Here is a 14776-nt window from a genome sequence, read left to right on the forward strand (position 1 = left end):
AAATTTTGGATATAAAAGCAATTACAGATAAACACGCTGATTGTCAGTTTCAGCAAACAATATCAATACATCTTTTTTTTTTTTTTCACGCACATAAGAATAACATCTCTCTCTGAGCAAAGTACACATAGACCTTTTTGTCTAGATGGTTTTTAGAATGTAAAGTACAAGGAGCATTTCATATACTTAAACTGTAATTGATGTGAGTGTTTCAACTTCTACCATCACTTTTAAAATCTATAATATTGTTTATTTCCATTTGGTGTTAGAAGTCCTTGAAATGAGAAAGAATAAAATTCTGCTGTTCATTAAAGGAGGCAAAACATTCACTGGAAATGGCATAGAAAACATTTTCTGTTATATCTGAACTTCATACTACAGTGTAAACATAGTATATTTATCCATATTTAATGAAGGTACACATGCATATATTTTGTACATTCATATTCATAATGAGCACTACCTACATAAAATATAAACAAAAAAGATGGCAAAAAGAATGTTAAATATGTAGAATTTGATAAGATTATTCACATAACATTTATCAATAAACAATAAATATTTTAAGAAACAATATCAGTTGTGATGTACTTTTAAACAATTCCAATAGTCAAAAAGAAATAATTTTCCAATTGATATCAGTAGCAGTGATAAACCAAGACGGATGGTGTTGATTGTACGTTTGCAGGTTTAGTGCTTTGCATAATGTCTCTAACTACTAACTAATAAATCCTTTTTCACGTGTCTGAAAAAAGAATCAGTTCAGCTCAATAGCTACTCAACCTTTCAACAAATTCACAGCATAAAACCCAAACCTACTCAGGACGGCCCATAATTGTAGAATTGTTCCGTAGAACTGCAATAAAAACAACTTTGGCATCCGGTTCCAAAATGGAGATACCATTCCAAAATGAATTTTGATCACAGAAATCAGGCTGCTGGTTAGTGACTGTAGATCACGCTAAGGCGTCGGGGACGTTTGTGTCACTGGAGGCTGAAGGCATGGGACTGTCCATTTGAGCCGGGTGGGGGGACTCCCTCATCTGTTGTTTGAGCTCAGAGATGGTACGTTCCAGCCTCTCTCTGGCTTCTCTCTCCCTGCGTAGCTCTTCCTGCAGCTCCTCGCGGTCTTCCTCAGCGCGGTCCAGCCTCTGACGCAGTTCTGATAACTAAGCACAGGAAGCCATTGGTCAGCTAAAGTGATGCGCTTTCATTTACGACAGGGTTTGAAATTTGAACATTCAGCAAGGGCCATGTTATGATCACTTTTCTCTGCAGAACTGCTTTAGAACTGAATTGAACTCATTCCATAATTGATTAACTTTACACAGTTATTGAACTAAACGGAATCAACATTGATTTCAACTGAATAATGACAGTTTACTATTGTCTTTTTAGAGCTGCTTTACAGCAGAATTGAATTAAGTTTGCATCATTGAATCATTATTTCCCTGTTTATCACTGTAAAGCTGCTTTGAAACAATCTGTATTGTATAAAGCGCTATATAAATAAAGGTTACTTAACTTATTTAATTATCAAACAATCCTGAATTTCTTTTTATCATGGTTTCGACAAAAATATAAGCAGCACAACTGTGATTATAATAAGAAATCAGCATATTAGAAGGATTCCTGAAGAGTCATGTGACACTGAAGACTGGAATAATGCTGAAAATTCAGCCATCACAGGAATAAATTACATTTTAAAATATATTAAAATAGAAAACTGTTGTAATTGTAATACATTTGCACAATATTACTCTTTTTAACTTTTTACTGTATTTTTGATCAAAGAAACACAGCCTTGGTGAGTATAAGAGACTTCAGAAACATTGAAAATCTGACGAACCCAAACGTTTGAACATTAGTATATATATATTTATATATAATATATATATAAATATATATAATATATTTCTGTGTGTATATATATATATATATATATATATATATATATATATACATACAATATATGGTATATATACAGTATACACACGTATACTTTTATGTTACATACGATTAATCCCGATTACTTGATTTTAAAGCCCTTATAAAAATAAAGTATGATAAATGATGGCCCTGAAAAGGACTTGTGTGGGTGTGTGTGATTGGTCAGTACCTGTTTGGCATAGATAGTTTCCTGGTTCGGCTCAGTATTCAGTTTTTTGCATCTGCAGCCTTGTTGCCTCAGCTTGTCGAGTCGGGACTTCAACTTTCTCTGTTCCTGCTGGACTTCACCGAGCCTCTGAGCATGCTCAGTCTGAACCGCCTCCAGCTCCCCGTGTAGATCACAGCGGTCTATGGCTTCACCTTGATGCAGAGCCTGCAGCTCCTGTTCACGAGTATCAGAGAGAGAAAGACACATTAGATACTCACAAGCACCTTCTGGCGAACGAAAAGGAAAGGACATGTGATGTGTACTGGGGTAAAAACCTTTTCAAGCTGTTTTTGTCTGCATAGTGTTGACTGAAGTTTGTCGTGCTGAGCACTATACATCTGAAGGAGTTCCATCACCATGTAGTCCTTACTGTGATCCACAGTCGCACCAACAGACCGCTTACTAGCTGACGGATCTACTTTCTGCCATTCATTTGGACTGGCATCATCTGACTGGCCACTTTTTTCTTGCCCTGTATCAATTAGATCTCACATTTAGAAACATATACATTTATTTATGCAGTGTTACTTATGGTGGGTGCAAACTGACCTGCAAAGGTGGGCGTCTTTGGGTCAGTGCCGTGTGCATCCTGGTTCTTTTCGTCCTGAGTATCGCCCAGTGTCTCTGTTCCTATAGACCCCATTTCCTTTTCAGACAAACACTCAGAGTGTTGTGCCAAGTTGTTGCCTGGCAGCTTTTCAGGAGTGTACTGGTACCAGCTGGAGAGGAAAACAAAAAAGGAAGTTACTTGCAGTTGTGTACTAAAACTACTTCTAGTTGTAGAATTACTGCAGTAATATTGTTTTTTTGTTTTTTTAAATGGTAATTGTGAATATGATTATAATCATTAACTTGAGATCTGAGTGTTTAACATTGTCCTATACATCCACAATATACATAAAGGTCACTAAGAATTAGTGTGAAAGCTTTCAAGGAACATGTCCAGATAATATTTCACCTCAAAATTAACTGAAAGAAATATAAAATTATATTTTATAATCAGACAGCAAGGCCTGTTTTTAATTAAATAATAAATAAATGTAATAATTAAAATTATTTACATTGGCATAATTTTTTTTCATTCCAATTAAGAATATCACCATACATTATCATTTTCAAATTGTAAAATATTTATACCTCATAATAACATATATTTATTTATTGTAAATAAAATATGATTATTTAAATGAATTTAATTAATTTTAATTCATTTACATATACATTATTAATTAATTGTAATATTAGTTCTTCTTGAGAACAATACATTTTACAAATCAAGATGTAAAAAATACAGATGTACTGCAGTAATTAAAAATACAAAACATCATATCACAATACATATCACAATGACAATGCAAAAAACATCTTAATAGTCACATAAGCTTTATTTTCTTTGTGCTTTGTATATTATCATATTTTTTTCTTTTAATTTTCAGGATGAAATTTTGCCAGGACTCTCTTTCTTTCAACTTGACCCTTTTTGTCAGGGGTTGCACAGCGGAATAATCTGTATAGCCGACTTGGAAAATGTTTTTTGTCGGATATCAGATTTTTCTGATATATTATTGAATAATGTAGATTTGTTAATGAACTGAACCTTTGCCACATCATGTCATCATGATCGGGGTCCTCCTTAAGACTGGCAAGCAAACGTGAGTCAAACACAAAGGCAGGCGAAGATACTTCCTGAAAGAGAGATAACAAGAAAGAACTTGTTAACCTTGTTTCAATAACAAATAGGAATTGATTGTGTGTTAATGCAGATTGCTCTTGACGTATTACAAGTCCCTTTAGGTTTCTCACTTAGAGATCATTGATTTGATCCCTTCATATGTCAAGCAGCCTCCTGTGTGTCATTTCTGCACGGCTTCATGCACACACACCGTTAGCTCTTGCGATTTATTCTATTCCAAAAGAGAACCCAAATCTAGAAATATGTAAATAAGATTTAATATCCCTGTGAATGGATTGTGAAATCTTATCCAGGATCAACACTCTCATTCTGACATGTTTTACAGTCCTCTGAATACTGGAGGAAATATGGATGCTTCTTCCATCAACAGTCGGTGACGTACGCTGCTTTAATGTAAATAGGCCATCTGAACTATCATAAAGCTTCAGCGACCAGCTTGCACACCACACGCACACTCAGAGCATGTGTGGACTTAAAAAAAAAACCACCCACACGATGTAGAAACAAAAATTTCCTTTGGTCATAGCGTAACAATTCACACATTCTCAAAAGTCCCTGTGCTGTGGTTGCGAAACACGGACCTGAAACTGTTCTTCATTTGAACTTGTGCAGTTCTTCTATGGAAATGGAGCCTTTCTAAGTATATGATTGTAACCGTCTACCAGTGGTGAGAACGTCTCTTAGAAACAAAACAAGCAATACAGGTTTATTAAAAAAACACACGCACACACTTTCATACATTTCCATGTGAAGTCATGTGAGAGCTCCAGACGACTCTGTGTGGGGGAGGGGTGGGCTGTCTGGGGGCCGTCACGTGGCGCTCATGGCACGAGGACTCTAATCTACACTGCTATTTACGACGCGACATGAGCAGGACGGTCACTCTTAACGCACTACAATGACATGATTAATTTGAGACCTCTTGAAATAGCTCACATGCACCAGATTGATTCGATGAAATGAAACTTCCTGCCTTGACCTTAACCTTGTTATTGATGTGCTCATTACAGGGTTTTTATGTATAGATAGATAGATAGATAGATAGATAGATAGATAGATACACAGACAGACAGACAGACAGACAGACAGACAGACAGACAGAAATACAGACAGATAGATAGACAGACAGACAGACAGATAGACGGACAGAAATACAGACAGATAGATAGACAGACAGATAAATACACAGACAGACAGATAGACAGACAGACAGACAGACAGACAGAAATACAGACAGATAGATAGACAGATAGATACACAGACAGACAGACAGACAGACAGATAGATAGATAGATAGATAGATAGATAGATAGATAGATAGATAGATAGATAGATAGATAGATAGATAGATAGATAGACAGACGAACAGACGGACAGAAATACAGATAGATACACAGACAGACAGATAGATAGATAGATAGATAGACAGACAGACAGACGGACAGACAGACGGACAGAAATAGACAGACAGACAGACAGACAGATAGATACACAGACAGACAGACAGACAGATAGATAGATAGATAGATAGACAGACAGATAGATAAAGACAGACAGACAGACAGATAGATAGATAGATAGATAGATAGATAGATACAAACAGACAGACAGACAGATAAAGACAGACAGAGAGAAAATTAACTATATAATAAAATGCTGTCTAAGTATGTTATATCTAATAAGTATTAATATATTTTGTATTAAATATAAACAGAAAGTCCAGTCTGCATCCGGAAAATGGGCTGTCTGAGAACAGCGGTTGCTGGGGATGTTGTTGAGTCTCTGGCTAAGCATTATATAATGAGATGGGAATTCACTTAATGCTCTGAGATTTGATTGGCTGAGAGGGAGGCTGGGGCCAGGGCTCTGCTCTCTGATTGGTTGATGATGGAGGTCCTGCAGGGTGAGTGCTGGGCTTGTAAGGGGGGAGCAATACTCTGCAGGCACATGTAACAGAATGTCCCAGACGCTCTCTTTCACTCTCTCTCTCGATCTTTTTGCTCATTCTTTCCTCGTTTTTTTTTCTCTTCCCTCCCACCCACTTCTTTTCTCTCTGTTTCTCTCCCCTGTTGCCGTGGCTCCGGCTGTTTGTGCAGACTCTGTCAGAAGGAGTTTGAGAGTCTATTGACCTGGTTTGAACCACATTCAGCCATTTCCTTTGGAGGGAAACATCTGGTGTGGCATGAGAGCTGGATTCAGCTGACCCAACATTCGATTTGCTGTTTACTTTCCACTCAAAACTTTGGGACTGAGACAAATATGATCTTCCAAACATTCTCAGCTGCAAGCGCTTTAAACACCATAACTTGCTTATAGGGTGAATCTCACAAAACATGTCAAGAACATTTCATATATCACCTTTTAATTAAAATGAAAGAAAAAGAACATTGTATTGTATTGTATTACAAATACTTTATGGCACTAATAATTTGTGGAGAATTTGAGACAATTGGGCTTGAAAATGAACCAAAGATCTTAATGTTGTTATAAATATGCTTCATTTCCTTTATATAAAAATATATAATATATCTTCCTTTTTATCTTGAGGCAAAATGTGTTAATGTGAACAAACTTTAAAACAACATTAATCTATAATACCTGATAAATGTAATTGGAGCAATTACATTATGATTACAATACATGAACTGCTTACTTTCTGAATGAATATAGATTGCATAAGGGATACTCACTATATGTGGCTGCCTCTTCTCCTGCTGGAACTTCGCCTTCATATCCTCAAGAGACTGCTTTAGCTTCTCTTCATCCGCTGATCCCAGGTGTCTTTGCGCCAGCTGCAGATAACAGGCCCACTTGGCAGAATCGAAGCCCCAGTGACATGTGCGTTTGTCTGGCTGTCGATGGGAGTGCATGACAAAGCGCTCCGGGCAGAAGAGCATCCGGCATTGGGAGCAGCGGATGCAGGGCGCATCCGGGCTGGAGTAAAGCTTGGGTACAAGCAGGCCTTGACACTTGCCAAGACATTGGTGTTCCACCCAAAATCCTCCAGATTCCTCGCCATCTTTCTCTTCCTCCTCTTCAGCGCCGTGCCCTTTGTGGGAATCACGAGACGGTTCCTCTCCTGGATGCAGCAGGGTGTTGCAGAGACGTTGAGCATCGGTCAGCGTGATGAGGCCGCAGGATGGAGTCCCTGGAGGAAGGATGGCCAGGACTTTGAGAATGTGTAACTGTGTGGCATCGCAGCGGGAACAGTACAAATACAGCTGGTCACACACTGAGTTGATCTGCTGCAACGAGAAGTCCCGCAGGACGGTGTTTAGCAGCTGGGGCAGACAAAGACGCAGTTCGCCTCCCACAGAGAAGCAGGAGATGGACTCGCCCTCCAGACAGCAGATGCTGAGGTCTGTAGAGCTGTCAGGGGGGACTAGTAGGGGCCCTCCTGCAATACCTCCCTGGGCCAGAGGGGGTGCCAGCTTATACTGACCATGATGACCAGTAAACGCAGCCGGACCACCGAGGGAACATTGGCTGCTCAGAGAGAACTGCGCTAGAGTGTGCTTCAAACCAGGGCTCAGATCCGAAGTGGCCTCTATCCTGTTCGTCGCTTTGGAGACCTGATAGCCGAGAGAGGTTTCTGGGATTTTTTTGCAGGATAGATTGAGAGCAGCCATCACACGTTTCTTTATGGGTGCGCCGTCTACGCCTTTGTCTCGCATCGACCGCTTTAATGGCACTTTTAGAAGTGCCTGCTCCTTGGGGATGTCTGGACGCTTGTTCTCAGTAGTCGCCATGATGTTGTTTATAGATATAGCTAAGTGGTCTTCAGGGACCGGAAGATACACAGAGGAAGTCTCAGGAATGCAGTGGTTTTTATATGTGGATCATAGTAAAGTCTTCAATGCTTCCCAGATGACTGAAAAGTCAAAACAAGCATCACAGATTAATACATATAAAAAGAATTTTAGATAGTAAAAGTAACATTTAACAGGCATCTTTTATTTTTTTATTTTTTTCATTAATAAAAGTAATAAGATGGAGAAGAAATATTTTTAAATATAATATAATACATTGTTGATCTTTTATATTTAAAAAAAAAAAATCATTAAAATTATAAATCAAAGAAATAAACACAGAATTTTTGCATTGACATTAAATGTAAACCAAGACTAAAGTACTTAAACCTTTTAAAAACATGTTATTTGAAAATAAATAAATGTTGACTGGAATAAAATATTTTATTTCAGCTAGTTGCCAAGGCAATATTTCTCATTTTCATTTAGGTTTAACTTGATGCACTAAAATAACTAAAACAAAAAATAAATAAAAACTATAGACATATTTAGAAAAAAAGAAAAAAACTAAACTTTAACTGAAATTAAAATGAAAGCAGAAAATGTAAAAAATAAAAACTAATTTAAAATATTGATTTAAAAACTAGTATCTCAATGATACTAAAATAAAACTGATGTGTGAACATCTAAATGACTGGGAAATTCGATTCATTCACAAAATAGTTTCATTTAAATACATGCCCTAACCTCTTTTCCAGGAAAGCTAATGGTTTTGAGTTTCGTCAGCGAGTGAAATCTCGTCTCAAATTAATCATCTGTAATGTGTTTTGACTGCACATAATAGACTTTCCACCGCCCTCACAGAGGCCCCGCCCTCCGCGCACAAGCCCCGCCTCTCTGACCTGTCTTCTTCACAGCAGAGCTCCGCCCCTCCCCCCTCAGCCGTGGTAATGACATTCACTCAGTCGTGCCAGAGACCTCTGCGGGACTACCCCCATGTTCCCACACCTATGACACTTTCACATCTCACAACAAACTGTGAAGGCACCCCTCGATTGCCGAAAAAATAGTCGGGTTTTTAGAATTAGTGGTAATAAAAATATTTAGGTTCTGCCCATTTGAAATATGATCAACACTATGTTAAAAGAAATATACATTGTTATCTTATCTAACAGCGATTTAACTAAATGATATATAATCGCAGTCGATTACTGTCGATTATCAAATGTCATATATATACATATATATATATGAGCAATCTTAAAAAAATCTATATAAAAATAGATTCAAATAGGCAATAAAATACAACTGAAACAGTCGAAAATAATCCTGTAAGATTATAGAGGCATTCAATGTAATGCACGGAAGGGTGCAATATCCATGAGAAACTTGATATAATAATCATAAAAAAATATTGAAAATACGTTCTTTCGTTACAGAGAATGTAAACCCACATAAAACAACATATCCAAGCTTACCTTTAAATCTGAAGATTCCATCCACAGTTTTTTTGACGAGAAGAGAAGGAAAGCGCGTGAGATATTTGTGTTTTTATTTCATGGGATTCCGTGTCGGAGTTCACAGTCGAGCGAGCGCCCGTCGCCCTGCCGCTGATAACACTGGTGCTGCTGACTTCATGCTGATAGACTTACAACGTCAATCCACAACCCAACAACCTACGTCACCCGACGGGCTGCCACGGCTAGACGGCGTGATTTAGCGGAGGAAGTCTGTCTGTCTATCTGGGGGGCGTTGCCAGCATTTCTATAATCCCCGCCCTTAACCTAATCACTGATTGGTTAAGCGCTCTGAATGACTACTGAACTGTCCAATTGCAGTCGGTCCCTCCTATTCTGGCTCTACCAGCTAGTCATAGCAACCGCAGCAAGAGTAGGAGGTCTGTCTAGCGATCTAGGGCTTACATGTGGTAAACATTCAAGAATTATTGTGAGCCGTGGAAATGGACTTTTGACTCTAAAGCTTATAGTTTCTAAGATAGCCTTTGTGACAACTTTCCATTCTGATAACTAACCCTATAGTCTCCTTGTGTGATTATTTTTAAAAACGTATTCTTAATCATTTACTAGATTGCAAATAGTTTTTTCTATATTGCTAGCTATATTTTTCTAAAATCATTGTACGTCATATCCATATCACAGGTTGTTTAGTCATTGTCTTTGTATTTTTAGTTCAATCTTTAATTTTAGTCCTGTCATTCAGCATCATTTACTGTGACTAACACAGAGTGCAAGTTGCTAATTCATCCTTTGTTTACATAAATCATGTATTTTCACATTATGTCATAGTGCTTAGCATTCACCAGCTGGCACTAAGTAAATATTAAGTGCTTTAGTTTGCCTCCAACCTTCAGTATTTACCAGCTGATGCCAAATCCTTTCTTTTTTTGAATGGATGGAGTGGCCATTCAGGTCCCCAAAATATCACTTGATGTATTGTATTTGAGCATAAGTATATCTTTACTTTCTGTTTACATTTTGTGTAATGATTCCTCCAGACATCCATTTGCATTCCCTTTCTTCTTTGTGTCCTTTTCCATGTGGACATTAGCATAAGGCAAATGGCTCTAGTTTGACTTTCATTTGCGTCAGTTAGCATTTCTATAGTTTAGCTGCTAACATGTTGTAAATTCACACCCTGACCTATGCCTGGATTACTCAATTCAGAGGAAACACCCTAATGGTTAGACTTTTGTGCAACTGTGTGTTAGAAAGAAAGAATGTATAAGCATCATAAAATTATGATCCTTAAGTAAATAATTTAAGGGTCACCATTACGAAAAATCTGTAACACTAGTTGGCCGCTGTGTGTGTTTTCCAGGAAAGCTATTTTGTGTTTTTTTCTTCAGTCTGAGACTAATTTAATGTCCTTTTGAAGCCTTTGGCTTTTACTTTTCATTACTTCCAGTCTCTCAGATAAAAGCTCCAAAAGCTCTGGAATAAACAACAACAGTTTCTCTGCTATTTTGAGAGGGAATTGGAAAGTTGCAAAGGGTTGAAAAGCGATAGGTAAAGTGGCAGACCTGGAGGCAAAACAAGTGTAATTCAATCTATCCAGAAAGAGAAAGAAAAAACTTTAAAAAAAAAAAAAAAATCTTTCCATACCTTAAAGCAATATAGTCATGGTTTCTGAATTATGTGCAGTGCAAACACAAGTTATTAAAAGTGTCCAAAAAAACAACATTGCTGAACAGTGCATTAGAGTATAGTTGGAAAAACTGTATTCTGCTGCACCTGATAGATGAAGGGACTGAGACTCAATCGGCTAGATTAATTTACCAGGGAATTTAATAATTTCTTTTATTAATTTCTTTGCCCTCACCTATCGTCTTCCTTTCATTATGTTGTCACTCTCCCCTTGCCAAGCAACAGGACTCTGATTCGTATTTTTGGAACCTTCAAAGCAGACGGCTCCCAGAATATACACAGAGGACAAAACAAAGAGAGAAAAATCCTTGTTGCTAAGGAACAGAGAAACAGATCACCAGGAGAACCGCTTGCATGAAATAATAGACCAAATTAAGCTGAATTACTACAACGTGCCTCACAGTTGTAATAACTCAATGTGTGTTTGTCACTGAAAAGAAATAAAAATAATTGTACACTTTAGTCTAGTTTGCATGCATATAACAAACACACTATCATTATATTCTGTAAATTATTCTGTCATTTTAATATACATAGTCAGTATAATGTCTTTTAGGGAGTATTTGCATTTACATCACATCTAATCAATGACAATGCCCAGAGTTCAAAACAACATCATAAACCTAAAAGTCATACAGGTATATTTCACAAAGACTTGGTGAATATACATTTAGAACATAAGGTCACATCGGGAAGTCCATGGAAATTAGCTGCACTTTTAAAATTAAAAAGCAAACTAAATAATGTTCATCTGTTGTCGGCAGTATTCTAACCTTTATCCTTGCACAACTGAAGAAGTTACTAAAATACATGTTTAACCTGAAAGGGGGAAAAGGCATTTATGAGATTATTGTGCTTGTTATGTATGGAGAAGTTTTGTTTCACTGAATATAATTTGGGTCTTATACCTGCTTTTGTCTTCTCTTGATTTGCATTTCTTGCTGTTGTTTTGCCCTGACCTCTTCCAGAGTTAGGCATCCACCTGGGGAAATAGTAGACATGGTTAAACCAGTCTACGAATTATTATTTTCTATGAAAATATTGATTATATTTACTAATTGATGCATCAAGAAACAGATGTTGCCAATGTCTGATAGGGTGTTTGACTGTGTCAAATGTGGTAAGTTACCACACTCATTAATGGTTTTACAATTGTGTAAGACCTATCCTGGGATGAGTTTCCCAAAAGCATCATAAGCCAATGGTCGCAAGTTCTGCTGAACTCGGTTGGTAACGAGGGAACTCGCATCTATATTATATAGGTGCTTTTGGTGTCTTTCTTTGAATGTAGTACTTGTTCCATGTTATATTACATTGTTTAAAGCATGAGAAACAAATGGAGAAAAAAAAAACATTTTTGACAAAATATATTTTAATCATATGTTATGCTATATCCACTGTAGTGGACACCACTCAGTTTTTAAAAAAATAAAAAGACATGAAATGACATGTATAGGCAAAAAAATGGGATTTTTTTTTTTTTCATTCACCAATCAATTTTTAGGTTTCAGGATTTTTAAAAAACAAATGTTACTATGAAAGATATAATGGAATGAACTGATATACCAATTTACTTTATGTAATATGTGGGTAAAATGTCCATAAATTCATACACTGTATCTAATTTGCATTTTAATGTGTTCCTGGGGCAACATTTAATGAAAAAAAAGTGTAATAATTGGCAACATTTTCATAATAATATCTAATATTTCATAAGAATATTGATATATCATTTCTTTCCCTATTCACTAGTCTCCCAAAATGCCTGATAAACATAAAATCAATGCCCTGTTTTTTAACAGAAAGTCATGTTTTAATTTGAAACCCTATTACATTTTCCTGAGATGATTGATTTATTCAATTTGAAAATGAGTTAGGTTTAAATGATAATTACAAAATATTATCATATTTCCATAAGAGTGCTAAATTTGATCACTTAATTAATGTCAGTCATTTTTAAAGATCAAGGAGAAGTTGTTGTCATAGTGAAACTGTTAAAACTGTGACATGTATGGTGTCAGAGAAATTCACAAAAATATAATGTCCACTACAGTGGACAAAAATCTATTCCTGGGTCCCAGGAAGATTAAAAAAAAGGCACTTTAACTCCCCCTAGTGGTGATGGCACATTCTTTTTATTTGAATCCTTTCGAACAGACTTTACATATTTGTTTTCTGACATGGTTGGTGATTGACTCACCCACAGTACTAGGAGATATGGAAATGTAACCCATGGCCCGACTCAAGCGCAGATCCTCCAGAGCTGCCAGTTCTGCTTCTGCTTCTGTTAAACAGCCAAGCATTTGACAACTTAACCTTCTATCATTTAAAAAACAGGAAATATCACATAATAAAATAGTGTTTCCTACTTTGAAGTAAGTGTTAAACTTACAGTTGGCCACATTTACATCAAATAGGCTAGTAACTTTTTACTTTCTTGTTTTACTTTGAAGAAAAGACAAAGAAGCACTCTTTAAAATAACGAATTAAAGACACAGTTTAATGCTATAATTTTTCATTTAAGTTAACTGGAATTTTTTTTTTTTTAATCATCCAAGGGGTTTGAAAGGTTCCCCAGTTGAAAAATCACCCATTCAGTGAGAAATAAAAAGGAAATGAAAGATGTTAAAGCACAGCTTATTCCCAACTTACTTTGCTGAATGTCTTGTCTTTTCTTTGGGTTTGGTGCAAATACTGTAAATGCTTTTTGACTGCCATACAAAAAAGAAAACAAGTCAGTGAGCAAAACAAAACAAGCTCTAAAGGATTTACTTTTGGCAACTATTTACTACACAGTTTAATGCTGATGCTTGGATTAAGACCTGATCCACCATATGTTTTTTGGGGCCTCTGGCACTGTATAGCATTCCTCCTACCTGTGGATTTCATAAAGAGAATGTGATTTTGGTTGTTCCTTCGGTGCACACGTTGCAGGTTTTGACCTCGGTGAAGTCTCGGACTGTTTCTCCTTTATTGCTTTAGTGCTTCTCTCCGTCGCTTTGGGTTTGTATTCGGTGACACATCTTGGGCAGCTTGAGGCCCTTTTGCGGTGACCGACACCGACATCTCTGCTTCTGACGGCAGGTGTTGTTTCGGCTGTACTGCTTTTCTTGTTCAGATGCTTAGGTTTCGTTTCAACAGGTTTCGGCTTTATAAGTCTCGTGTCCGGCATATTTAAGTTACAGAGTTAACATTGAGGCAATCAACCTCTCATCTGTCTCTCACCTATCCGCAAATTTCCGTATTCCGTTAAAGAAACTTTTTCTTGAATGCACCGGTTTCAGTCAGAAAGAAAAAAACTGATATTTTCATTCAAAAGGATCAGCTTAAAAAAAAAGAAATATCAAATTATCAAAGCCGTGCGTGTTCCTTAAGTTAAGGACAACCGTGAACAGCGCAGCCGCGTGCATGTGATCCGATTATAATGAGCGCGCAAGGCGCACACTGTGGTGACCTCGGTTTCCCATAGTAACCAATTTTACTACAACTAGCCCAGTACTACTAATTAACAATAGGCTCATAATAATGAGATAGATATGCATGATTTTTAGTGAATCTCCTTTATTTTTGAAAAAAAATCTATATAATCACAGTATATTTGTGTTTTGTAGATCGCCAATCGAACCAAGGTGTATACTGTTGCTATGGTTACCACCACCCCTGTTGGAAGCGATTTCTGAAAACATAGCCTATTGGATATTTTTTTTTTTTTTTTTTTTTTAAATATATTTTTCAAAATATTTGCTAAATATAATAATATTTTTTCTAAAATCTTGTTTCGTAATTTAAAAAAAATAGGCTAAAGATAAATCTATTCTAAACGAAGATTGAAACGTGCCTAATGTTGCACAATAAGAGTGTTGATGGGCTGCTCTATTAATTTTCTAAAATAAAGTTAATAAAAACTTAAGCCTCTTTTATTAAGGCGGTTTAAAACCGGTGCATTGTAGACCTCTAGGCCTAGCTATATATGCAATTGTATTTTACAGGCAGTCAGTGAAATGCAATATGA

General features: G+C 36.7%; 2 protein-coding genes across 2 annotated transcripts in view; both read right to left on the reverse strand.

Moving 5' to 3' along the window:
• The window catches only part of skilb (SKI-like proto-oncogene b), a 9766-nt gene extending 466 nt beyond the window's left edge, over positions 1-9300 (reverse strand). Inside the window, exons 1-7 of the mRNA XM_084102553.1 lie at positions 9079-9300; positions 6542-7722; positions 3756-3844; positions 2708-2877; positions 2434-2630; positions 2120-2332; positions 1-1169 (exon numbers count right to left, since the gene is read on the reverse strand). The exon at positions 1-1169 is cut by the window's left edge and continues 466 nt beyond it. Coding sequence (XP_083958679.1) covers positions 957-1169; positions 2120-2332; positions 2434-2630; positions 2708-2877; positions 3756-3844; positions 6542-7600 — 1941 coding nt within the window. The 5' untranslated portion in view covers positions 7601-7722; positions 9079-9300 and the 3' untranslated portion in view covers positions 1-956. The remainder of the gene's footprint in view (positions 1170-2119; positions 2333-2433; positions 2631-2707; positions 2878-3755; positions 3845-6541; positions 7723-9078) is intronic.
• A 1407-nt stretch (positions 9301-10707) lies between these two features.
• On the reverse strand, positions 10708-14207 carry LOC311075827 (uncharacterized protein). The gene is made up of 5 exons (XM_084103444.1): positions 13641-14207; positions 13417-13475; positions 12965-13048; positions 11673-11746; positions 10708-11583 (listed from the first exon to the last, which is right to left on the reverse strand). The coding sequence occupies exons 1-5, from the start codon at positions 13934-13936 to the stop codon at positions 11566-11568; spliced, it is 531 nt and encodes a 176-aa protein (XP_083959570.1). The 5' UTR covers positions 13937-14207; the 3' UTR covers positions 10708-11565.
• Between the last annotated feature and the right edge of the window lie 569 nt (positions 14208-14776).

Source organism: Abramis brama, assembly GCF_963993115.1.
Source record: "Abramis brama genome assembly, chromosome: 24".
NCBI lineage: Eukaryota > Metazoa > Chordata > Actinopteri > Cypriniformes > Leuciscidae > Abramis > Abramis brama.

Excerpts from the sequence above, each read along its gene's own strand:
- LOC311075827 (XM_084103444.1), bottom strand. The coding sequence starts at position 13,936 with ATGCCGGACACGAGACTTATAAAGCCGAAACCTGTTGAAACGAAACCT. Across the intron at positions 13,049-13,416 it reads AAGACAAGACATTCAGCAAA|AAGCAGAAGCAGAACTGGCA; the intron begins GTAAGTTGGGAA and ends GCTGTTTAACAG. Across the intron at positions 11,747-12,964 it reads CATATCTCCTAGTACTGTGG|GTGGATGCCTAACTCTGGAA; the intron begins GTGAGTCAATCA and ends CTATTTCCCCAG.